The 25,624-nt window shown below is 39.0% G+C and overlaps 1 protein-coding gene and 1 pseudogene across 5 annotated transcripts in view; one reads left to right on the forward strand and one right to left on the reverse strand.

The window, feature by feature from the left end:
* Positions 1–795: 795 nt before the first annotated feature.
* On the forward strand, positions 796–2,201 carry LOC137220829 (ruvB-like 1 pseudogene; annotated as a pseudogene).
* A 14,184-nt stretch (positions 2,202–16,385) lies between these two features.
* JAKMIP2 (janus kinase and microtubule interacting protein 2) overlaps positions 16,386–25,624 on the reverse strand; it is a 172,873-nt gene continuing 163,634 nt past the window's right edge. For all 5 annotated transcript variants that reach the window (XM_067732177.1, XM_067732180.1, XM_067732179.1 and 2 more), the window contains one exon: positions 16,386–22,122. Coding sequence is in view for 1 of the 5 variants with exons in the window: in XM_067732179.1 (XP_067588280.1) it covers positions 22,102–22,122 (21 nt within the window). In the remaining 4 variants the exon portion in view is untranslated. The remainder of the gene's footprint in view (positions 22,123–25,624) is intronic.

The raw sequence follows: 25,624 nt of genomic DNA on the forward strand, positions 1-25,624 counted from the left end.
TGCAGCCACTATGGAGAAAGTATGGAGGTTCCTCGGAAAACTAAGAATAGAGTTGCCATATGATACAGCAATCCCACTGCTGGGCATATATCTGGACAAAACTATAATTTAAAAAGATACATAAACCCCCTATGTTCATAGTAGCACTATTCACAATAGCCAAGACTTGAGAACAACCTAAATGTCCATCGACAGATGAATGGATAAAGAAGATGTGGTGCATATATACAATAGAATACTACTCATCCATAAGAAAGAATGAAATAATGCCACTTGTAGCAACATGGATGTACCTAGATTATCATACTAAGTGAGGTAAATCAGAAACAGAAAGACAAATACCATATGATATCACTTATATATGGAATCTAAAATATGACACAAATGAACTTATCTATGAAACAGTCTCACAGACATAGAGAATAGACTTGTTGTTGCCAAGGGGGGTGGGGGAGGGAGGGATTGGAGTTTGGGATTAGCAGATGAAAATTATTTTAACATAGAATGGATAAACAACAAGGTCCTACTATATAGCACAGGGAACTATATTCAGTATCCTGTGATAACTATAACAGAAAAGAATATGAAAAAGAATATATATATATACATATTTGGTTTATATATATATATAAAACGAATCACTTTGCTGTATAACAGAAACTAACACATTATAAATCATTATATACTTCAGTTTCAAAAAAAAGTGTTTTGGGGGCTTTCCTGGTGGCACAGTGGTTAAGAATCCACCTGCGGGCTGCCAGGGCTCAGCGGGCGCTCAGGCTCCAGGTGCACAGGATGAAGATTGAGAAGGTGAACAGCACCACCAAGACACAGCGCATCATCTCCCACAGCCACGTGAAGCGGCTGGAGCTGGTCGAGAGAGGCCTAGCCAAGGCGGTGGCCTCAGAGCTCGCGGGCCAGGAGAACGCGCGCAAGGCACGTAGTGTGATAGTGGAATTAATCAAAAGCAAGAAAATGGCTGGAAGTGCTGTCTTGTTGGCAGGGCCTCCTGGAACTGGCAAGACAGGTCTAGCTCTGGCTATTGCTCAGGAACTGGGTAGTAAGGTCCCCTTCTGCCGGATGGTGGGGAGTGAAGTTTACTCCACGGAGATTAAGGAGACAGAAGTGCTGATGGAGAACTTCCACGGGGCTATTGGGCTGCGGCTAAAGGAGACCAAGGAGGTATATGAAGGCGAGGTCACAGAGCTCACCCCATGTGAGACGGAGAACCCCATGGAGCGCTAGGGCAAGACCAACAGCCACATAATCATAGGGCTCAAGACAGCCAAGGGGACCAAGCAGTTGAAACGGGACCCCAGCGTTTTTGAAAGTTTGCAGAAAGAGCGAGTAAAAGCTGGAGATGTGATTTACATCGAAGCCAACAGTGGGGCCGTGAAGAGGCAGGGCAGGTGTGATACCTACGCCACAGAATTTGACCTTGAAGCTGAAGAGTACGTCCCCTTGCCCAAGGGAGATGTGCACAACAAGAAGGAAATCATCCAAGACGTGACCTTGCATGACTTGGACGTGGTCAACGCATGGCCCCACTGGGGACACGACATCCTGTCCCTGATGGGCCAGCTCATGAAGCCAAAGAAGATGGAGATCACAGACAAACTCTGAGGGGAGATTAACAAGGTGGTGAACAAGTACATCCACCAGGGCGTGGCAGAGCTTGTTCTGGGGGTTCTGTTCGTTGATGAGGTCCACATGCTGGACATCGAGTGCTTCACCTACCTGCACCAGGCGCTGGAGTCTTCCATCGCCCCCACTGTCATCTTTGCGTCCAACCGAGGCAACTGTGTCATCAGGGGCACGGAGGACATCACCTCTCCTCACGGCGTCCCTCTCGACCTTCTGGACCGAGTGATGATCATCCAGACCGTGCTGTACACCCTGCAGGAGTTGAAACAGATCATTAAAACCCGAGCTCAGACAGAGGGAATCAACATCAGTGAGAAGGCGCTGAACCACCTGGGGGAGATTGGTACCAAGACCACTCTGAGGTACACGGTGCAGCTGCTGACCCCGGCCAACCTGCTGGCCAAGATCAACGGGAAGGACGGCACTGAGAAGGAGCACATCAAGAAGATCAGTGAGCTCTTCTACGATGCCAAGTCCTCAGCCAAAATCCTGGCTGACCAGCAGGACAAGAACAAGAAGTGAGATGGCCGAGGTCTTCTGCAAGGAGACTCTGGGTGGGCCCGGTCCCGGTCCAGCCTGTGGGTAGGATACTTGCCCCCAGGTTGAGCTCTGTCTTCACTCGGGCGGGTGGCAGTGTTGTCAGTTTAGCATAGAAGGGTTTCTTTTTAAATTATTGTGACTCCTCCCGTGGTTGCATTGAAGAACCCTGCCTTATCTGGTATGTTTTCTAATAAACCCTGATAGGTTATTTTGATGATTAAAAAAAAAAAAAGAGAATCCGCCTGCCAATGCAGGGGACATGGGTTCAAGTCCTGGTCTGGGAAGATCCCACATGCTGCAGAGCAACTAAGCCTGTGCACCACAACTACTGAGCCTGTGCTCTAGAGCCCACGAGCCACAACTACTGAGCCCACATGCCACAACTACTGAAGCCCACGCACCTAGAGCCCATGCTCCACAGCAAGACAAGCCACTGCAATGAGAAGCCCGCGTACCGCAATGAAGAGTAGCCCCTGCTCGCCACAACTAGAGAAAGCCCGCGTGCAGCAATGAAGACCCAATGCAGCCAAAAATAAATAAATAAATTTTTTTTAAAAAAGTGTTTTTGAACAGCTGCCTTAGAGATGTCATTGGTGCCTATAGAATCAAAGTGAATTGCTCCCAAGAGCATGGTGTGGCCTGATTAGCACTGAACTTCTACAGACAGCAACAGGCAATAGAATTGGGAGAGAGCCATGGGACTCCCTTATCCAAATGTGTCTGGCCAGTGTCACAAAGCCAAATATGACTTTGAGTCCTGTGAGTCACTGGCATTTTCTGTCTCTTTTCTCCCCTATTCATGTTAATTGCTATAGGCTCATTTCCTAATTCACTTGAGAGACATTCACCGGGGTCCATTTTTTGTCAGGTATCAGGCTGAGTAGTTTACATACATTATTATCTCATTTAATTCATTCAACAGTTTAGTGAGGCAGGCATTATTTTCATCTTCAATTTTCACAGATGAGGAAATGGGCTCAGACGCCTATGTGCTGTACAAGGGCCACTGATCAAGAGTCATCTAACAGGGTTCAAGCTCAGGTGTCTCACATTCCGAAGGTCACAGCATGGACCATGGAAAGACAGGTCCGTCTGTATCACAGGCAGACCTATGGTGGCAACATTATAAGCAAGGACTTGGAAATATGCAGACCTCAGTTGTTGCTGATATTGTTTTTAGTTTGTTTGGAAAATTAAGAAAGTAATTGTCTAACATTGATGGTTGTTGTCATGACTAAATTAAATACTGTATACAAAATCCTAGAACATAATAAGCTTTTTTGAAATGGTGACTGTCAATAATAATGCTAACCATAGTAACTGGACTTTGATGTGGGTGGTAAGACACTTTGTAGGGGGTAAGAAAATACATATAACAACGTGAAGAATAGCAGGAAGTTTGGGAGTTGGGTAGCAGGCTTGAGGAATTGTAATTAGAGATACAAAGATCATTGGAGGTGGGTTCCAGTGTGGTGAGGGCATCCTTGTTGAGTCCATCCTGGCCTGGTGGGCTGTGGCAGCCTAAGAGATGGAGTACAAGTTTGTGTGTGGCCACCGAGTTCACAGACCTTTGTTCCACTCCTGCTGGGGAGGGACATGATCAGTGAGGGATGAGGTTCATGCAGCTGAGACCTTGCGAAAGGAGTCTGTATGGATGAGAAGCTGAGCCAGGCTCCCGAGGGGAAGCCCTCCACCCTGGCTGTCTGGTTTGTATTAAGTGGAGTCAGTCTCTGATTACCTTGGCCAAAAACCCTTTCCCCAATGGCCCAGGAACTGAAAGATTAGGATCCTTCTGGCAGCTGCTGGCATGTTCTGAACCACAATGTTTGAATTTACTCCAAGGCTGGGAACCAGCTGCCCCATGGAGTGAAAGACGAGGGAATTTCACATGTGCAAGAACCTGAAAGGGGGGAACTTGCTCTGGAAGGAAATGAAGTCATAGCTCTTGCAAGCACAGCATTTCCTCCAGACTGGGGGATCACAGCCATGACTTAGACAGCTTGAGAAACCTAAATCCACTATTATAATGTATATTTAGAACGGGAAAAATTTAGGGAGTGTGGCATGTTTATTTATCATTTATTTGCACACATTTTCAGTGTAGATAAGGCACATCCTTCTCCAGAGGATGACTCATTTCTCTTGGTTTTTATCTTGGGCGTCGTCTGAGAGGAGTGAGGAGTAGTGTGCTTAACTTTAATAAATTTTCTTGCATTTCCTATACATTTATACATATCTCCTCAAGAAATAGCTCAGTTAATAGTTACTGAGTGTCTGCCAACTGAATTGTCATAGATAAATATATATATTTATGGCAGTGTATTTATATTGTGATAGATAGGTAGATAAGAACATACATACATACATTTAACTTATTTTGAAATAATTATAGATCTACAGGAAGTGGCAAAGATAGTATAGAGAGGTTCCTGTGTACACTTTCCCCAGTTTTCTTCAGTGATTATATCTTAGCTAACAACAGTGCTATATCAAAACCAGGAAACTAATATTGGTACAAGGTATGCATAGGTCTATGTCATTTTGTTACATTTACAGGTTAGTGTAACCACTCCCTGACTCAAGATAAAGAACTATTATATCACCACTAAGGTCTTCCCCATGCTACCTCTTTATAGCCACACCCATTCCCTTGCCTCCACCATCCCTAACCCCTGGCAACCCAGTAATTTGTTCTCCATCTCTATAATTTTGACATTATGAGAATGTTGTATAAATGGAATCACATAGGGGACCTCATAAGATTGGTTCTTCTCACTCAATGTAATGAACTTGAGATCCACCCAAGTTGCATGTATCAGTAGTTCATTACCTTTTATTGCTGAGTAGTATTCTATGGTATGGTTGTACCGTAAATTTTTTAAGCAAATTGTCCTTTTGAATGGACATTTTGGTTATTTCAGTTTTTTGAAATTACAAACAAAACTGCTATGAACAATAATGTATGGAATTCATTTGGATATAAGTTTTCATTGCTCTGGAGTAAACGCCCAGGAGTGTGGTTGCTAGGTTGTATGGTACGTGAATGTATAGATTACTTTTAAGAAAGTGGCAAATTATTTTCCAAGTGACTGTACTACATTCCTACCAGCAATAGCTGAGAGATCCGGTTTCTCCATAACCTTGCCGGTATTTGGTATTGTCACTATTTTTTATTATATCTGTTTTAATAGGTTTGCAGTGACATCTTATCATAGTCTTGATTTGTAGTCCCATCAGTTGCATTGCTATATTTAAACAGCCTCATTGGAATATAATTCACATACCATATAATTCACACTTTTAAAGGGTACAATTCAATGGCTGTTAATTTATTCACAGAGTACTATATCCATCCCCACAACAATTTTAGAATATTTTTTTCACCCCCCAAAGAGACTCCTTATCCCTTAGCCATTAACTTCAAACCTTCCACCTCCCCCCAGCGCTAGGACACTACTAATCTATTTACCATCTCAATAGATTTGCCTATTCTGGACTTTTTATATAAATGGAATCATATAATATGTGGTCCTTTGTGACTGGCATCTTTCATTTAGCACAACGTTTTCAAGGTCCATCCATGTTGTACCATATATTAGTACATCATTATTGCCAAATCATGCTCCAATGTATGGTTATGCTACGTTTTCTTTATTAATTTATCAGTAGATGGATATTTGGGTTGTTGGACTTTTGGGCCATTATTAATAATGCTGCTATGAACATTTACGCGCAAGTTTTTGGTGGACATGTTATCAGTTCTCTTGGGTATACACCAAGGGGTAGAATCTCTAGATCATGTGGTAACTGGATATTTAACCATTCGAGCAACTGCAATCTGTTTTCCAAAATGGCTGCACCACTATACATCCCCACCAGCAGTTTATAAGGGTTACAATTTCTTCCTTGCCTAAAGTGATCATTATATTTCTTTTTGATTAGTGTCATCCTACTGTGATATCTCATTGTGATTTGCATTTCCCTGAAGTCTAATGATGGTAAGCATTTTTTCATGTCTTTATTAGCCATTTGTATATTTCCTTGAGTGAACTATTTTGATACTTTGGCCACTTTTTAATTGGCTATTTGCTTTTTACTACTGAGTTTGAAGATGTATTTATATATTTTAGACACATGTCCCTTATCAGATATAAGATTTTCTGAATTTTCTCTTACTCTGTGGGTCATCTTTTTACTTGAGACTGTTTTTTGAAGCACAAAAGTTTTTAATTTTGATCATGTCCAGTTTCACTACTTTTTCTTTTGTTGCTTATGCTTTTGGTGTCATATCTAAGAAAACATAGCCTAATCCAAGAGCATGAAGATTTACGCCTTTCTTTTAAGAGTTTTGTACTTTTAGCTCTTACATTTAGGACTATGATACATTTTGAGTTAATTTTTGTATATGGTGTGAGGTAGGAATCCAAATTCATTCTTTTACATGTAGAGACCAGTTGTCCCAGCACCATTTGTTAAAAAGACTATTTCTCCTCCATTTAATTGTCTTGGCATTCTTTTTTCTTTCTTTCTTTTTTTTTTTTTTTTTTTTTGGCCCTGCTGCTTGTGGGATCTTAGTTCCCTGACCAGGGATCAAATCAGGGCCCTTGGCACTGAAAGCACAGAGTCCTAACCACTGGACCACCAGGGAATTCCCTGTCTTGACATTTTAATCAGAATCAACTAATCAACTGACTACATGTCACACTTTTGAGAATTTTTTTTTTTTCTATCCTCAAACTCCAGTTCCTGAGAACTAAGCAATTTAGCTTCCAAAGGATTAATTAATGCTTGATCTAAAGCTTCAGGAGCAAGGATTTTAAAACTGTGAAGAGTCACTTGTCCCTTATGTTAAATGAGATCCAGATACTTTTTAGAGAGTAACGTTAGATCTGGATGAGAGGAAATACCCAGTGGCTTTGGATAACTATGGGGAGAAGGGGGCCAAGAATACATGACAATCCCAAAGATCAACTTTACTTTTTCAGTTGTTTCAGCTGTACCTTTAATTAGTCTTGGGTTTTGATTGTTTGGCCTCCCTCTAGTCTCCATAGTATAGTATGGCCTCACTCTGGCTAAAAATGCAAGATTTTGCATCAGATAAACATGGGATCCAATCCCAGATCCTTTGTTGCTTCCTACCTGTTTCATCTCTTCAAACTTCAGTTTCTTCTTTTGCAAATTTGGGATAACAATTATGTCTACATCAGTGGATTGTTTGAGCACGAGGTAATACAGATAAATATGTAGCACTGCCATGGCATATTAAAAATATTATCCCTTATTATTTTCTCTATCCACAATAAAACCTTATCTGTCCTGTGTTCTATTCCCTTGGATCCTGCTTTGTAAGATGGGATAATCCGCTAATATGATTTTAAAAAATCCTACTAACCTCTTAGTAGGTTTGACATATTTTTCTTTAGGGGAGTAGAGAAGATTTCAATTTTCTTGTATGCTTTAATGTCCTGAGTGTATTACAAGCTGTATTAAATTACATTTACTATTTGGGGGTTTTAAGGGTCCTAACATGATACTAAGCTTCTATTAACATGTGATAGAAAGGGAAAAAGTCCAGGAATCTGTAAAACCCCATGGCCCCTTCTACCTACTCCCTATAACGTAGGCAAGTTGCTCACCTGCCGTGAGCCTCACTGTCACCACTTGTAAAATGGGGATAAAATACCAGCCTGGACTCTTGCACAGAGTTGCTATGACATTCAAAGGAGGTAAAAACTGTACAGAGCTTTAAAAACTGTAAAGTTTGCTGTATCTGTAAGATGGCTTTTATTATTTCATTGAAGTACACACCAGTGAATTCTTTGACAAAATATCAATAATAAATTTTTTTTGTTATTTTTCATTAATATTGTACTACTGTATCAGTGGCCTTAAGAGATATAAAAGAGGACAGTAAGGTCAAAAGCTTTAGCTATGAAACAAAGCAGGGAGTCAAATTCAGAATGCACAGTTGTGGTTCAAGGCTGTAAGATGTTTTGAAATGTTAATGCTCATTGTTTTTGCATTCTTTTCTGAAACCTTAGTGGGCTGGCTCTCTCAAGGCTTTCTTTCTTAGTGGTATGATCTTTGGTAACAGGAAATAGATGAACTCAACTTATAATTTTCAGAGCCTTAATTTTAGGGCCAAAGAAATGGTCCCACAGGCTTTTGTCTGGTCACTTAAGAAACCTGATACTCCATTGTGTGTGTGTGTGTGTGTGTGTGTGTGTGTGTGTGTGTGTGTGCGCGCGCGCGCGCGCGTGCATGCACGCATGGTCACAGCAAATGTATTTGAAATTCACTGATTCTTACAATTTAATATCAGGTTCTTTTGTTACATTCAAATACAGTTAAATTATTTTGTATTTAAAAATAGGATCTACTATAGAACTCCATTTCCCTAAAAGTAGCCTTAACCCCTCTCCTTCCACCTGAATATTTACAAAGAAAAATGTCTAAGATGATGGTCACCTAACGATGCTGATGATTAATTCTGTATGGTAATAATTTCGGGGGAAATTTTACTGTCACCTTTATATTTTCCTATATTTTGTGAGGGTTTTCCCCCTAACTTTTTATTTTAAAATAATTGTAAACACAAAGTTAGGAAAATAGGAGTCCCATGTAGCTTCCCCCTATGGCAACAACTTATGACTATAGTACAATGGCAAAGCCAGGAAATTGACTTTGGAACAATACAAACTACAGACTTGATTCCGATTTCACCAGTTTTGACATGCACTGATTTGTGGTGACACCCCATCTTAACTCTATTTACCCCTCAGTGAGCACTGCTATTATAGTGGTAGGGTGGGGTGTAGAGCACACTACACTTTAAAGGGATAAACACATACCTACTTTAAAAAGGCACATTATTGTTCATATGGTAACCAATTGGCAGGAAGTTACCTCATCCTTTCAAAATGACTGGTCAGGATGTGCTTGAGCTTATAACAGTCCTGAAGGCCAGTTGTTAAATATTCAGGAATTTTGTCATTGGTAGCTTGAACTCAGCCATGGTGGAAGCATTTACCTCAGAGAAATCTGCCAAGCGTATAAACCAAGGCTCACCCTCTCTTGCTTGAGCCGCTGACCAGCACATCGCTGTTTGCCTGGCCACTGACAGCCTGTCTCGGCTGATCCAATTTCCCCATATACGTCTCCTCAACTCGGTCTCGGTAAAACCTTATTCCCCAGCAGGATGTTTCCTTATCATTCATGATGCTTTTTTCCTCAGGGCTGTAGACTAGGCAGCTAGATAGTCTAAAAAAAAAAAAAAAAAAAGAATTTTCTGTTAATGGATTCTAATACCTTCATTACGGCCTTTCTTGGTAACTCACTTTCATTTTGCCCAGGGACTGTCTGGAATATGTATTCGTTTTTAACTCCAAGAGAATGTTTGGGTGTGTGAGAGAGAGAGGCAGTAGAAGGAGCAATGGGGTCTTGAGTGCCCTCTCCATTCCCATCAAGCAGGCAGTGTTGAGTCATCCACACTCAGGGTCAGCCCTGCCTTGGCTCCCCCGGTCCCATCTTTTTCTCTGTAGGCTGCGGGAAGTCAGTGGTCCCTTCTGTTGAGGCAAAGGATGGGAAATGGGAAGAGAACCTTGCTTTCCAGTTGAAAAGGGGTCAAAAGGCAAAGGGATTCTTTGCAGATCACAGTGGATTCATAAGCTTTCATATAGTGAAGGCCGTACCCTTTCATCGTTAGTCAACAGGTGTGCTGTGTTTCCTGGTACCCTTAGTACATTACTTGTAGACAGAAAAAGAGTAGAAACAAAAACAAAACTTTGCTATTCTGTCTTCTCCCCTTGTCTAAGTATGTTGCTGACTTAACAGACTTGTGTTGACTATTATAATGTATACTTCCCCAGGCGTTGTGGGGAAGTATTAAATGTTCTCTCACCTCAATGACCCACTAACTGGAGACAAAAAAGCACACTGGCAGCACAGTAGAGCGGAAGAGTACAAGCTTTCAAGTGAGAGCTGAGTTCAAATCCTAGCTCGGCCACTTGCTAGCTGAATAAACTTGGGCAAGTTACCAAACTTTTATGTGTTGGTTTCCTCATTAGTAAATGCAAAGTTGTTTAAAACACAAATGGTAAGAACTGGAACCCTACCCTGTGCCATGCATTTTATGTCTGTTTTTATACTGTTTCATTTTACTTTATTTAAATTTAATCCTTACCATAACCCCGCCAGGTGCGTTATATTAGTTCCATTTTATGGATGGGAAAATTGAGCCTCGGAGACATTCATTAACTTGATTAAGGTCATAGAGCAAATGGGGAACAGGACTGGGATTCAAAAGACCACTCTGGAAGCCATACAGCCTATGAAAAAAATGTATTAAAAAATTCTGACACTTGGTAGGGGCTCAGCAATTGTTATGTTGTTATTCACTTAATATATAATTAATTATATGTTAGCTATATTGATAATTATATTAATATAATTATGTATCATAATATATAGGATTATATAATGTATTATACAATGCATTAATTACATGAATTAAGTGGAAAGTTGACTAAACTTGGAGTTGGATCATCTGACCCACATTTTGGCTCTGCTCTTCATTAGTTCTGCCAAAAGGCAAGTCACTTACACACCAGTAATTCTCCTTCATACACAGGCATGAGTGAGACATGGTAGCTGTTCAATAAAAATTTGTTGAAAACTGAAGAAATAAATGAAGGAATCAACGAATGAGTAAATGTTTGTCTCTTCTGGGTCTTAAAAAAATGACTCTCGTTGTGATGTACACAAATGAAAAATTAAATAGTTAATGCTCAAATGAAAACTTCACTGTCAGTAGTCTGAGTCAGAGGTACCCCAGACCACAGCGGTTCCTTATAGCGACCCCTGTGGTGCCAAGGGGGTACTGCAAGGGTTATTGCATAGGCTTCCCGGTAATGCCTGATGTTGGCATTTTGCCCAGGATTTGTTTGCGCCGCCCCTTGTTTGCTCCTCCTCTGCTGCCTATTAACCCTAGCCTGAGGAGTAAGGTTTTTGCTTAGTCCGCTACATAAATGCCTGCCTATTCACGTAATATTGCAATGCTCTGGCAGAATACACATTGCTTGGCTTTGTTAGACAGTGCCAGGAGTCAGGAAGGATTGTGAAGGCAGGAATGTCTGGGGTAGGATGCATATACTATTCTTTCATAGTTTATGGTTTTATATTGATCTTCTATACTATATCCTTTTATACTTATAAGTGAACTGAAGACTTTACAAATAATTAAAATGTGACTTATGAAGCCTACTGTTGATCGAGTCCTTATATCTCAGCCACACATTAAAACTTTTGGTACTAACCCTGCTACATATCTCATTTAACTCTCACAACAGCCTAACAAGGGAAATTATCTTAGTTATCCCATTTTACAAAAAAGGAAAGGAAGGCTTCAAATGTTTCAGTAACTCAGTGACACACACCTAGTGGCAAAGCTAGGGCTGGGACCCAGTCTGTCTTCCAAACACATATTCCCTCTCATAACAGAGTAGAAAGAAAAATAGGCCAGAAAGAGAAAAGACCAACATAATTGGGATTCTGCTTTATGTCCATCAGTAATTAAAATAAAATGGAAGTACCTGGCTTGTGTGATCTTTCCCACAGCAGCCCCTGGGCTGCTGAGAGATGCCAGCACTAAGAAGCAGGGATCCTTTGTCAATTACAGAGTGATATATAAAATGTCATTTACGGTTAAGAATGGCAGACTAATAGAATAAAAGCTTATCTAGTCAATGTTTTGTACAAACAATCAGAAATTATTGCTTTTTTTTCATTCTTGTGCTTCTTGGGAGGTAAATATTTTTTAAGGATGAATCACTATTTTTTCTTTAAAAATTCCTTTAGGAAACATAATATGTTTTGGCAAAGATATTTAAAACATAACACTGCCATTTAAAAGAATTCAAGTACATTCACACAGAGAAACTCTAGACACAATAACATACCTTCCCTTGTCTGTTCTCTGGGAAGGACTTGCTTTGGAGGGGGAGAATTAGGGAGTGAATCTGATGGACTGCCTTGACCCTTTTTGTCTGGCATCTTAGTGAGTCTGGAATATTTTGAGGCTATAATTGGTCTCTTAAGTTTCCCTGAGCCTTTGTGTTTGCAAATGAATTTGCAGCCTGGGTAAAGACAACAACCCAGCTTCCCTGAAGTAAGGAGAGACTGAAAAAACCAAGATGGTGAAAAACCATGCCAGAAAAGTGGACAAGACAGTGTTTATATTTAGATTATTGCTTTCATATGGACGTGCGGAAGAGAAACACAAAATCAAGAGACACAAAATGCCCCATAAAATCAACTTCGGATTTTCTTTGAGCTGACACTTTTTCCTGGACTTCTAGACAAATGCTCCCCTCCTGTGGTCAGAGGGTAGAATACAGGGGAATAGAGAACTTCAACCGGAAGGATAAGGGAAGCGAGTAGGGAATGTGTTAGTCTTTTTGCCTGTTTTCTGAAGAGCTTTTGGTCTATGGACCAAAATTATTGTTCAAAATATAAAATAAGGTAACAACAGGAAGAAATAGCAAAACCCTTATATAATAACAAAACCAACCAACAAAACCCCAGAAACAACAATAAGATAAATTTCCAAACAATGACCCAGTTTACCTATTTCCACATTCATGGAGCCTTTTTTATCATCCAAATGAGAAGTGATACTTCTCTAAAAAATAAACAAATGAATATAACAAAACAGAAACAGCTTCACAGATATGGAGAACAAGCTAGTGGTGAGAAGAGGGGAGAGGGATGGGTGAGGGGCAAGAAAGGGGAAAGGGATTAGAGGTACAAATTACTAGGTATAAAATAAATAAGATACAAGGATGTAAGTACAGCACAGGGAATATAGCCAATATTTTCTAATAACTTTAAATGGAGTATGATCTATAAAAATATTGAATAGCTCTGTTGAACACCTGAAACATATTGTAAATCAAGTCTACTTCAATAAAAACATGGAAAAAGGACTCCCTCCACAGAGACTGTGCTACGTATTAGGAAATGTATTAGTTGCTGAAGATTGAAAACTGAAAAACGCATATTCTCTGCTCTCAAATAACTCAGATTTAATTGGGGGTACAAGTGGGGATGAACAGAAAAAATAATTTTAATTACCTGGTAAATGACAAGATGAGTACACAGAGAATGCTTTGGGAGAACAAAGGATATTGTGTCCAACTCTTGAGGAAGACGATGGCTAAGCTGAATATTCAAGTTTTAGAAGAGGTATCCAGGACATAAATGGCCACGCTGAGAGTCTGAGCCTTATTTCCTATAGCTAGGTTAGACAAAATAACAGGCTTGTGTTGGCTGCAGTGTCTTACCCCAGCCCCAAATCCCATGTTTAGTTCCATAAGCGTTTGAGAGTCAACCCCAGGTAGGCATGGGAAAGCAAGGAGTAATTTTAAAGATGAGAACAAGCTGCTATGATTTGCACATTAAATCAAGCTGGAAACAACACGTAGGGTAAAAATAAAGAGGACACAAGTGGAAGCAGTTAATTTAACTAAGAAGCTGCTGCAAGGGTTCAGGCGAGAAGCTCTTAATAGAAGTGATGGAGAATAGAAGACAGGTGGGAGAAGTAAGATCAGTAGAACTTGTGAAGGACTGGATGTGGAGGGTGAGGGAAAAGCAGGAGAGAACTGAGCCCATGAATCTATCCTAATTCTGTCTAACAGCTCTCACCGACTTGGGGGAACTAGGAGAGGGAACAGGTCTGGATTCAAAGATTAACTCAGGATACTTAGCAGATGGTGGCTTTTAACGCTCCTGTATTGATTTCTATTTCATTGTTTTGGGGACTTAAGTGCTTTGTCTTACCAGAAGTTCATTGAGAGCAAGGAACATATCTTGTCTTATATCCCTTAGAATGCCTCTTGAAAAAGCACTCTTTTCAAATTGTTAAAAATGTCATTCTCATAAAAATTAATGAGCATGTGTCCAAGTTTTATGTACTCCATTAAATAAAGAAACCAGTAGAATAACTGACCTGATTCAAGAAAGATTTGAAGAATGAGGCAAAGTACGGTGAAAGAAGGCAGTATGCTAGAAACCAAAGTGGTTAATTTGCATATAGGACAAACGCCTCATCTTTGAGTTTTTCTTTTTTTTATCCTGCAGAAAAAAAAAAAAGTCTCACCTTATCAACTTTCTGCAAGTTAGCTTCTAGCTTTACAGGGCTGTAAAACAACGGGGTTCTCATCAATTGCTGCATTTCCCCAGAGTCAAAAGACTTTTCAATTGACATATTAGAAACCACTCTGAAATGAAATTAGAAAGACAAATATTCATCATTTTGCTTTACTTCCATATTTTGAATATTTTTCTACATATTGATACTTTCCTATAGTAGCTCTAAGAATATTTAATGTGCACTTAAAAAATATTGAATTTATACCCTGTGGCTGTACAAAAATACATCTGAGGTGATGTAAATTAAAGGCAAAACTAAAGTAAATTAAAGGCAAAAGAGTGAAATCAATAAAGTAAAAAGAAAATAGAAATAATTGACAAGATTCCATAATTAAATTTTAGATTTATTCATGCATTTCTAGGCAGTCAGGGCAAAATAATTTACATAATAAATTATTTATTTCTTATTACAAAGGAAGAAGAATCTAGTTCTTGAAGTGGCTGTTGTTTTGTTTTCTCCTTCTCCTTCTAAATTCTAAAAAAGAGTGTCATATGGAGCTTCATGAAGGTGATATAGATGTAGTGGCCCTTGTTCTCAATATTTTTACAGGAATACAGGCACAGATTCCCAATGCCTCTTTGTTATAGAGCCTATTGATCAAAACCAATGTTTTCACATTTATAAGTGCAGCTGCATGCAAAAATGTATTTGTTAAACACATTTTTATTTGGAGCATTTTCAGTGAGCAAAAAAAGCCTTCATCATTCACTCTGACATTTCGTATGTAAATACAAAGTAGCTTAAATAAAGTAAGCATTCTTTATCAGCCACTGGACACATACTTTACCCATGGGGTAGGTAAGCACTTGACTACACATCTGCACCCCTATGAAAGCTGCTCACCTGTAGGTCAGAGGCACAGCTGTATCATGAGCCCATAGGAGGAGTCCCTTTGTGTGGGCTTTGTATGAACCTAGTGGATGTTTACCTGTCCCACTGGCACTATGGTAGGAAGTGTGTTCCATTAATATTGGTACATATGTATTACTTGCTATGGTAGGAAGTATGCCCCCATTAATATCTCCAAAAGACACCAGGGTACTTTGTTTTGGAGCTAGAAGAAGTCAGTTGAGCTGTTGACACGATTAGCATATTTGAGTTATATACCAGAACTGGAGTTCATCAAAACTTTTCATTTATAACATTAGACAGAATCCATAACAATAACTGCCTATTTCATGGCATGCTGATATGCTTGGTACCTTTCTCATAGAGACTCAGGCAATTGTAAGTCTTCATCAGATAACGTAGTCATGATGTCTTGAGGGCTGGGGTTATGTCTTATTCTCTGTTTTAGGGATCTGACGTGACACAGGAGATGGTTCCTATAAACGGGTAACAGAACTTTAACTTGATGAGTGACACTTTTTGCTAAAGGTAAGAGGTTGCAACTTAAGAACCATTCTTAGCATGGATTTTTCAAGCCCACCCCCAAAGACTAATATTATTTTTAATTGTTCTCAATAGTGACCTATAAAATTATGCCTCACATTGTGCCATATTGGTTCTTTATTTGTTTCACGTACACATGGGTCGTTTCCCACATAAACTGTAAGCTCTTTGAGGGTCGACCCATTCATACCAGGCCATTGGGATGGACACATACTGATGGTCATGTAACAGACGCTTGTTAACTTGTTACATCTAGTGGGTCTACAAGGTAGAGAAAAAAGGTAGGTGGATAAAGGAATAGCTAGAATAAGAATGGCAAATAGCTGGCAAGATTCTTCCCCAAACTATATTCAGAGCAGGCGTGCTAATGACCATAGTTCCCTCCTCATGAGTGAAAATTGTGCCTTGGACTCCTCACCATAGTGCCCCTGGCAGGTACAATAAAAAATTCAGAGTGGATAGATGAGAAGAAACCTATTTACCATCTTTGATGTAGAGTTTGTTCCCCAACATTATACGGATAACCCTGATTTCCCTCACCCTGCTTTTCTAAAGTAGATTAAGAGTTAAAACAAAACAAAAACCTATGGACAATGCAAGATAAAGTTTTTAAAAATGCAGTTTGTTTTATTTTTATATAAACTAAAACACCAGAGCTCATTGATTCCTGTATTAAATACATAAATTATAAAATAACCATTCATAAAACTTTACATACAGTAAGTTGATTCCAATCTCTACGGTAATAACATACAGTACATGTACATGTTTGGTGTACTTCAGAGGATCATTCTGGTGAAACTCAGTGAATTTATATTTTTCTTCCATTGATAAACAAGCACTGAAGCAATATATGGAGTCATGCTAATGAGATGGAGAGAAAGAACCCCAACTGAAGCAGTTGATTGAATGAGAACTCTGAGAAATTGACCCCCTGGCTGCATTAAAACAGTAGACATCTGGGGAATTACGTATTCCCATGCACGGGCTTTGTACTTGAGTCCCCGCAGAACTGTATCGTGGAGGTTCAAGCAGGCATAAACCCTTTACGGAATGAGATTTTTAGATGATAAAAATATGTGACTTTGGGCTAATATTAATACTGTAGATTGTGCTGGACTCTGTTGCTCTTTCCAGAAAAACCACTGGCGTCACCAGAAGGCTAGTTTATGGGCTTGGGTAATTGGAAAACCAATGAGTAGTTCTTTGCCTCAGTCAAAACCAGGGAATAGCAGTAATGGACAGAAGGTAGAGGAAAGAGAGAAGAGACAGGCAAGCAGGGGTAGAGCACAGATACCAGATGCTAAACAAAAACATGAGTTACCCAGCAGCATCAGAAAACCCCTTGCCAGTTCCTCAGTCCTAGGACAGAAGTACACATGTAGTAAGCGCTCACAACCATCATACTATATACAGAATGTATATGTGTATATATCTACATCACATATTTAGAAAAGTGTTTGGATTTTGATCTGCCTCATTGTGGGAAGTTATTATGGTTAATGGGGGGAAATAGGCACATTTTGTGACTTATCCATCAAATATAAGTGACTGCTGTTATCAAGGGATGCTGGGGAGCTGCTTTTGGGAAACTGCATCATCCACACTATAGGAAGTTTGTAGAGGCTTGACTGTAGGCAAAGTTGGACTCCAAGTTGTTTATCTACAGCACTCCCATCCTACAGAACTTTGATATCACAAGGATGGAAATATAAGCATGGGTTCAAAGACCTCAATGCACAAACACAAAGATAAAAACAGGGAACTTCACCCAATCAACCACCTGTACCTCTGAGTTTCATATACTAGGTTGAATATAGCAAATTATAGTCCTTTTATTTTTGCCACATTGCCCCTTGAAGTATATCTTTAGTGATTATGATTAAACATTGGTCTTGTACTCTTAACGATAGAAGATTTATTTAGAAAGAACTAAACTGCCAAACTAAAGGCAGCAAAGGAATGTGAATCTGCTCTGCCTGGTACTGAAATGGGATCACAGAGGATCAACTCCAACTTCTGTTATGTCTGAATCCTCCTGCCACAATGCCTGAGGTTCAGTCTCAGGACAATATATTATATAGAAATGACAAGGCAGTTGAACAGAATGGAAGCTTTTGGCCCTCAAGACCTTTTGACCTACTCTTTTCCCTTTAGAAAGTAGAAGTCCACTTAAGGAGAGGCTTGGGTCCACCCTGGAAGCATTAACTCATGACATAAACAGTCATCTAAGATTTGCTTTGATGACTATCTCTCAAGTTATATCAAACTTTTTCAATATAGCAGATATATACATACACATTCATGTATATATGTATACATATATATACTGTACCATTCTTTGACAGATCAAAAATGCAATTAAATATTTTAAAAATAAAATGTCTATGCTGCCCATCTATTTTGATGTAATATAACACATATGATCCAGTTACTTAGCATCAACACAAAACAGATGAATACTATTTTTACAGTTTCCATGAAAACCTAGGCAGGTTAAAAAGACATCCTTCATTTTAAAACAATGAACTTACGAATTACATCAAAGACATTGAACACATGAATTATACAATGGGTTTACAGAAAAAGTTGACAATAAATAGGCAAAAAGGAATAAATTTGCCAGAGATTTATTTTATATGGAAAACCACAACAGTAAGTTCAAATATTGTAGCAAAAATTTGTTTGGCAAAACTTTATTTCTTCTATTACTAGTGGAAAACGTATGTCCTCATTCTACTCCAGTGATGACCCATGAGCCTTCTACATCATCTCTGTCCTTTAGAAGAACCATGCCACCTACGTGAGCAGTTTTTTTAACAAATGGGAAAAAAAATCAAAGCAAAATTTATTCTTCCACCCCTAAAAACCTTGCTATTGGCAAAAATTTCATTTATATGATGTAAGTTAAAAGGGATTTGATAGTTATTTTTAGCAAATTCTAGTGTTACCTAAAACAAAACTTGGGTGGCCATTAAAAAAAGTTAGACAATTTAGTAATAGATGCTTTCTAGTTTTATAGTCAAATACAGTCTTCTATTTCTTTTTCCTTTCTCATGAAACTTTTCCTGTCCTCAATAGCCATGTTAAATTGGGACTTTCGTTTTATCTCAAACTATCTTTTTAATATCTTCAGTTAAGTTTATTTTCCAAGAGATGAAGACTTTGTTAAGAAAAATTAAGTAAAATGAACTCTGAAGAATGCTGTTCTGATTTCTGCTAACCCACTGGCCAAATATGTCAGGATAGTTAAGATGTAGAAATTAAAGCAGATATTAAAGACCCAAGTGGGGATCATTTGATCTCTGTAAGAAGTGGAGTCACAATAAACCTCTCCATTATTGAGACACTCTTTTTACGCTTGCTGAACATAGTATGCAAGGGAAGCATTCATTTAGATATGATCCATTTCTGTGGACCCATGAGTGACTGGAACACACATGTAAAATTTTGCTGATGCTTTTTATAATTGTGGAAATGGATAACAGAGAATGTGCCTATCAAAATAGTTAGCCCTACCCCAAGATATGTTAATTTTGAGGATCATGAGTAAGGTACGGTAAAAATACCACCTTTTACCTTAAAATCTTAGAGAAATTTGCTATTCTTTTGGATCTTAAGCTAAATCCCCCTCCTTTTTTTTTTTTTTGCATTTTCCGTAAACACATCTAAAGCTGCTTAGATGGCCATTCTCATGGGCATCGCTCTTGTATGATTTTGTGTGTATGTGATACAATCAGATTTATAGCAGATAAGGTACATGATTAAACTACATTATTTTAATAAATATTTCTGATTGTTCAAACCCCAGTCAGTGCTTGGATATAAAATTTAGCCTACAAGTTTCTTGGTGGGGAAAGCAAGATGAAGAGGAAGAAAGTAGGTTTGGTGGAGCAGATGGGGTATGAATTTGCTCAGATGCACACTGGAATGGCCAATGGAAAAGTCGTCTAAGACATGGGAGAGTAATTTATCCTCTTCCATATGTTCTGACTGAGATTTGAAAGTGTTGGGTCACAAACTGTAGTAGCACCCTTTTTCATATTGCCTGCACAATGCATGTACTATTCATACTTAATATGGAACCTACCCAGTTGAACAAAGAATCCAGCAGAAGGATAGTTATATTGTATATTCCCAGTAGGACATCTCACAAGACCTCCCCCTCCAAATGAAAGGGATAATTAGACTAATTATGTGATATTCTCAGTTCACTTCAAATCTTAATTTCATGGCTGGCTCTCCTATGATAAAAGTGGAGTTTTGTATTATGGCATGCATATACAGTAAGGAGAGCTAGAAAATGCTTATCATTGAAATTACACATTCTTCTAACTTGTTCAATAGCATGAGAATGATCTATTTACTATAGGTGATTAGGGATCCTGGTTCTGGATCGCTCAATCTTTATTGCTAGTAATTGATGGGAAAGCTTCAGTGCTACCGTGCTTAGATTGAACCAAACTGAAGCACTATTTTATTACACAGGGGACTCTTTCTCAACAACACAAGAAAGTCAAATATAGCAGTCATTATAATTACAAAGCACTTTGTGCTACTTTAAGCACCTCTTGTTCCAGAATTGCAAAAAAACCTCAAAAAACAAAAAAGAAAAAACAAACAAACAAAAAACCTTTATGAAAAAGCATTTTAACCTCATTTTGCAGACGAGGAAGCTGAGGCACAGAGAGGTTCAGTGACTGGGCCAAAGATACCTGGGTCAGCAGTAAATATAAGAACAAAAAGTGGGATTCCCGCATTGTAGCTTTTCTTGTACATTCTTCAGTTATTGTTCTGGCTTTGAAAATGCCAGTGCTAAAACTGAAGAATAAGATACTGAACCCATGTATGGAAGAATTTGTGTAGCATTTCACAGAAAGAGTTTCTGGTTCCCTACACACATTCTTAATGCATGGGAATGCTAGCCCTGTAAATAAAACGCTGACAATTTGAAAAATTGAGGCTGTTTTGTTATCTACAGTAAATGAGGCTAAAATTAGTTTTTCAGGAACATTTATTTGCTCTCAGAGCTGAATCCAAGACTCAGTATTACATAACCTAGGAAAGTACCAGTCTTCTAATTGTCTCTGGTAGAAAATGACCTTATCAGTAACACAATGTTACTTTTATATAAAAAAGTAGAGCTACCTTGTTGCTGTCAGATCTCTGGGGAAAAAGAAAAACGTTATCAGTCTAAATGACAAGAGGTCAGAATGCTCTAAGCATATCAGGATACTTCTAAAAATAATCATAATTTCATTTAATAGTCACATCTCTGTGGTAAATTCAACTGTTGGTAGAAGTTTACTTATCGCCTCTATTTGTATCAAATCACATAACATGTTATTTGCAGGCAATTTTAAGCAGCCATTTGAAGACCAGTATTTTGGAAATGGAAGTATTCAGAGGTGCCTCTGGCCCTATAGTCGTTGACATTCTAAACAGAACTAAGTCAGGGAGCTTGTGATTTAGAGCATCATCTTCTTAATTTTCAATATGAATGAGATCAGTTTGTTGCTCGTGGAGGACCACAGATGTGACAGAAGGCCAAGGAAGCATCAACATCTGTTGTTATTTCGTATGTTGCATTCGCCTGGGTCTTTCACTTTGGTTGCCAGTTTAGTCGGGGTCACTGTGATCCACTTCTCATCTGTCATGTGTGGAATGCATTCCACAAGCTCCACCGTTTGCAGAAAAACAAACCAGACACTGCTTTTCTTCTCACTCAAATTGCAGATGTCTCAGTTCCTGAGTTTTAAACAATAATAAAGACAGAAAAGCAAATCCCTGTAGTAAGAAACCAGACTTTTCAAATGAAATATTTTATTGTAAATAGCTCCTCATGGGTATTCCTCGTGCTTCAATCCCCACCCACCCTTATTTTTTTGTTTGATTTTTTAAAATGATGTTTATTTCAGGACTAGTGATTCCATGGGGTGTAGTGTTACATTAAAATGACATCCCCTGCACAGCAGGGGTAGAATGTTTCTTTGTAACTTTGGTTCCATGCCCAAGACACATCTTTGCTCGATCTGCTGAAACTGTTTCCATTGCTGAATTGTTTTCTTCTCGCAATCTATGTTTATAGTTCTTTCCTTCTGGTTTGACCTATACATGTTTCATTAAATGCAGCATATATTGTAGATTTTCAACAGGGTCATGTAGGAACTGTCAAGTAAGAAACCTTGAATAATGGCTTTAAAATACACAGTTGTAGTCCTGGCTACATTATAGTTCTAAGCTTTTGATCTCCCTTTCACTGCTGTAAACATTTCTGCCATCTTTGAAGGTTTAGAAGTATCTGCTTTTCTGCGGTCTTATCCGTGTTTTCGGTTACTCTGTAAAACAGACGGAGAAATTCTTTAATCATCACTTCTGTCAATAGCTGAAACAGAATAAAAGCACAAACTCTTTTTTTAGAAGAAAAAACCATCTTTTATTTTTTACCACCTCTTGGAACTGCATGATCTTGTGCATGTTATATAAAGAAAATCTCTAAGCTTAATTTCTTTAATTTAAAATGAGAGAACAGAAGTATCTATTTCAAGGGTTACTGCAACGTAAGGCATGTAAAGCAATTAACAGTTCTTGTCTCATATAAGTGGCCTGAAATATTAGCTGTTATCATTATTGCCTTCTTCTCTGGGACCTTCTAAGCCAATGCCTTGAGAAGCTCAATTAAAATATAATTTTCATTTTATTGTATTTTAAAAAATTTTATTGAAGTATAGTTGATTTACAATGTTGTGCTAATTTCTTCTGTACAGCAAAGTGACTCAGATATATATATATATATATATATATATACATATATATATTCTTTTTCATATTCTTTTCCATTATGGTTTGTCACAGATATTAAATACTGTTCACTGTGCTATACAGTAGGACTTTGTTGTTTATCCATCCTGTATATAATAGTTTGCCTCTGATAATCCCAAACTCACATTCATTTCCTCCCTTAAACCCCTCCCCCTTGGCAAACACAAGTCTGTTCTCTATATCTGTGAGTCCGTTTTTGTTTCATAGATATGTTTAGATTCCAAGTATAAGTGGTACCATATGGTATTTGTCTTTCTCTTTCTGACTTACTTTGCTCAGTATGATAATCTCTAGGTCCATCCATGTTGCTGCAAATGGCATTATTTCATTCTTCTTTGATGGCTGAGTAATATTCCATTGTGTGTGTGTGTGTGTGTGTGTATATATATATATATATATATATATATATATATACACACTACATCTTCTTTATCCATTCATTTGACAATGGACATTTAGGTTGCTTCCATGTCTTGGCTATTGTAAATAGTACTGCTATGAACATAGGGATGCATTTATATTTTTGAATTTGCTGGATCATACAGCAACTCTATTTTTATTTTTTTGAGGAACTTTCATACAACCCTAGTGGTTGTACCAATTTAAATTCCCACTAATAGTGTAAGAGGAGTCCTTTTTCTCCACACCCTTTCCAGCATTTGTTATTTGTAGACTTTTTAATGATGGCCATTCTTACTGGTGTGAGGTGACACCTCATTGTAGTTTTGATTTTCATTTCTCTAATAATTAGCGATGATGAGCATCTTTTCATGTGCCTATTGGCCATCTGTATGTCTTCTTTGGAGAAAGGAGAAATGTCTATTTAGGTCTTCTGCCCGTTTTTTTGATTGGGTCGCTTTGTTTTTTTGTTGTTGAGTTGTATGAGCTGTATGTATATTTTGGAAATTAAGCCCTTGTCAGTAGCATAAGATACTATTTTAAAAGCCGGTCTATCTATGTTTTACAGTGACTTACTTTTATGTCACAACAATTGTATTTAATGGCAGATGGTCTCTACCCCAAGGCCCTGACCTGAGGATTCCTTGGGAATTTTGCCACACAGATTTCCTGTTTGGTCTCAGAGTATCTCTGAAAAGGTATTTCCCTGGGCTATGCCAGTCAAGTCTCCTAGCTCTGTTCCTCTTTAAGTCCATGTGTCTGGGTTTTTGCTTGGGTAGAAGTTTAGGACATAATATGCTATTCCAATAAAAGCCAGAAAATGGCACAGAGCACATGTTACCACGTGCTGCCTAAGGACATGGCCTTTAGAATGTGAATGGCATGGATGGAGAAAATGGGATTTCCATGGAAAAGTCATTTAAATTCTCCAAGGCTTAATTTCCCTGTCTATAAGGTAAAGGTACTAATTCTGTAGCAGGATTTTACTGGCACTCCAGAAATAGTGACCAAGATCCAAAGTGGTGGAAAAGGGGGCATGTAGTACCTTAAGGATGCTTCCAGTCCACCATACAGAGGCAAATTAGAGATTTGCCAAAGAAATTCCTGCCATAGGTGCCATAGGTGCAAGTTCGAAATATTTCGAACTTGTATTTGCAGAGCCACTTTGTCTACTTCCAAAGACTAGATTAGACTGAGATGAAAGAGTGACCGAGTCACAGAAGAGAACCAGTGGGAAGGAACTGCAGTGGTTGGGATGAAAGTACACTGTGGGAGGGAGGGGAGGGTGCTAAAAGGTGGTGCTGGCACAAAGGAGACTTGCATTCTATTGCTCAAACACAGAGCAATGCTCATCTATTTCTCATCCTCCTTTGTCTATCTAGGCAGAGAACTGGAGAGGAATGGCAAGGCGAGACGGGGCAGTAACTTCCTTCCCAACAAGAAGCTGAGGCCAGTACCACCAATGATGAGATCCAGAGTCTCAGTGGAAGGGCTTGGGCCCCAGCCAGGCAGGGGATAGTGCAATGGGCTTCTAAAGAATTCACACATATGACCCTCCAAATGGCCCCATCACCTCTCATAGAAAATACAACAAGAACTGGTCAGTAATAGCCAGAAAAACAGCTTCAACCACCAGGGAGGGGGCCATAACCACTGCCCATGGGTTGAGAGGCATGGATCATTTTCCCTCTTCCTCTTCCCTGCCCTCCAGAAGAGCTGAACCTTGCAGAGGGCAGAGGAAGAGACCTCTTAGAGCCAGCTCGTGCACCTCCTTCACCATGGGGATAAGGGAAGAAATGAGATGAAGCAGAGACTGAAGCTGAATTTTTAAATTAGGCTAGACTTTCAAGAACTGGAAATGACTGGGGAAAACAAACTGGGGAACCAACCTAAGATTTAATTAAAGGATGAGAGAGGGAAATAAGTGAAAGCCTTGGTTTGATAAAAATAGATTGCAGGGCTTCCCTGGTGGCGCAGTGGTTAAGAATCCGCCTGCCGATGCAGGGGACACGGGTTTGAGCCCTGGTCCGGGAAGATCCCACATGCCGCGGAGCAACTAAGCCCGTGCGCCACAACTACTGAGCCTGCGCTCTAGAGGGTGCGAGCCACAACTACTGAGCCCATGTGCTGCAACTACTGAAGCCCACGAGCCTAGGGCCCGTGCTTCGCAACGAAGAGAAGCCACCGTAGTGAGAAGCCCGTGCACCGCAACGAAGAGTAGCCCCCGCTCACCGCAACTAGAGAAAGCCCACACGCAGCAACGAAGACCTAACGCAGCCAAAAATAAATAAATAAATTTATTTAAAAAAAAAATAGATTGCACTCAGACTTACATCCCACTGAGATGAGAGCCCCAAACAACTCGTTACAGCTATAAGATTCCCATAATCCCTGGTAAAGAAGAGAACTAGTCTGAATGTGTATAAAAGATGCTTTAAGGTGTGTGTGTGTCTGTGTGCGTGTGCACGCTCTCTCTATAAATATATATGTATATACATACACACACACACACACAGTGTGTTTTTATATATAAAATAAATATGTAACATAAAAGTCTTCTACTTGCAAATTTTCAATTTATATATATAACCTCAGAGATAAATCCTAAATTCTGTTTCA

Source organism: Pseudorca crassidens, chromosome 3 (assembly GCF_039906515.1).
Source record: "Pseudorca crassidens isolate mPseCra1 chromosome 3, mPseCra1.hap1, whole genome shotgun sequence".
Taxonomy (NCBI): domain Eukaryota; kingdom Metazoa; phylum Chordata; class Mammalia; order Artiodactyla; family Delphinidae; genus Pseudorca; species Pseudorca crassidens.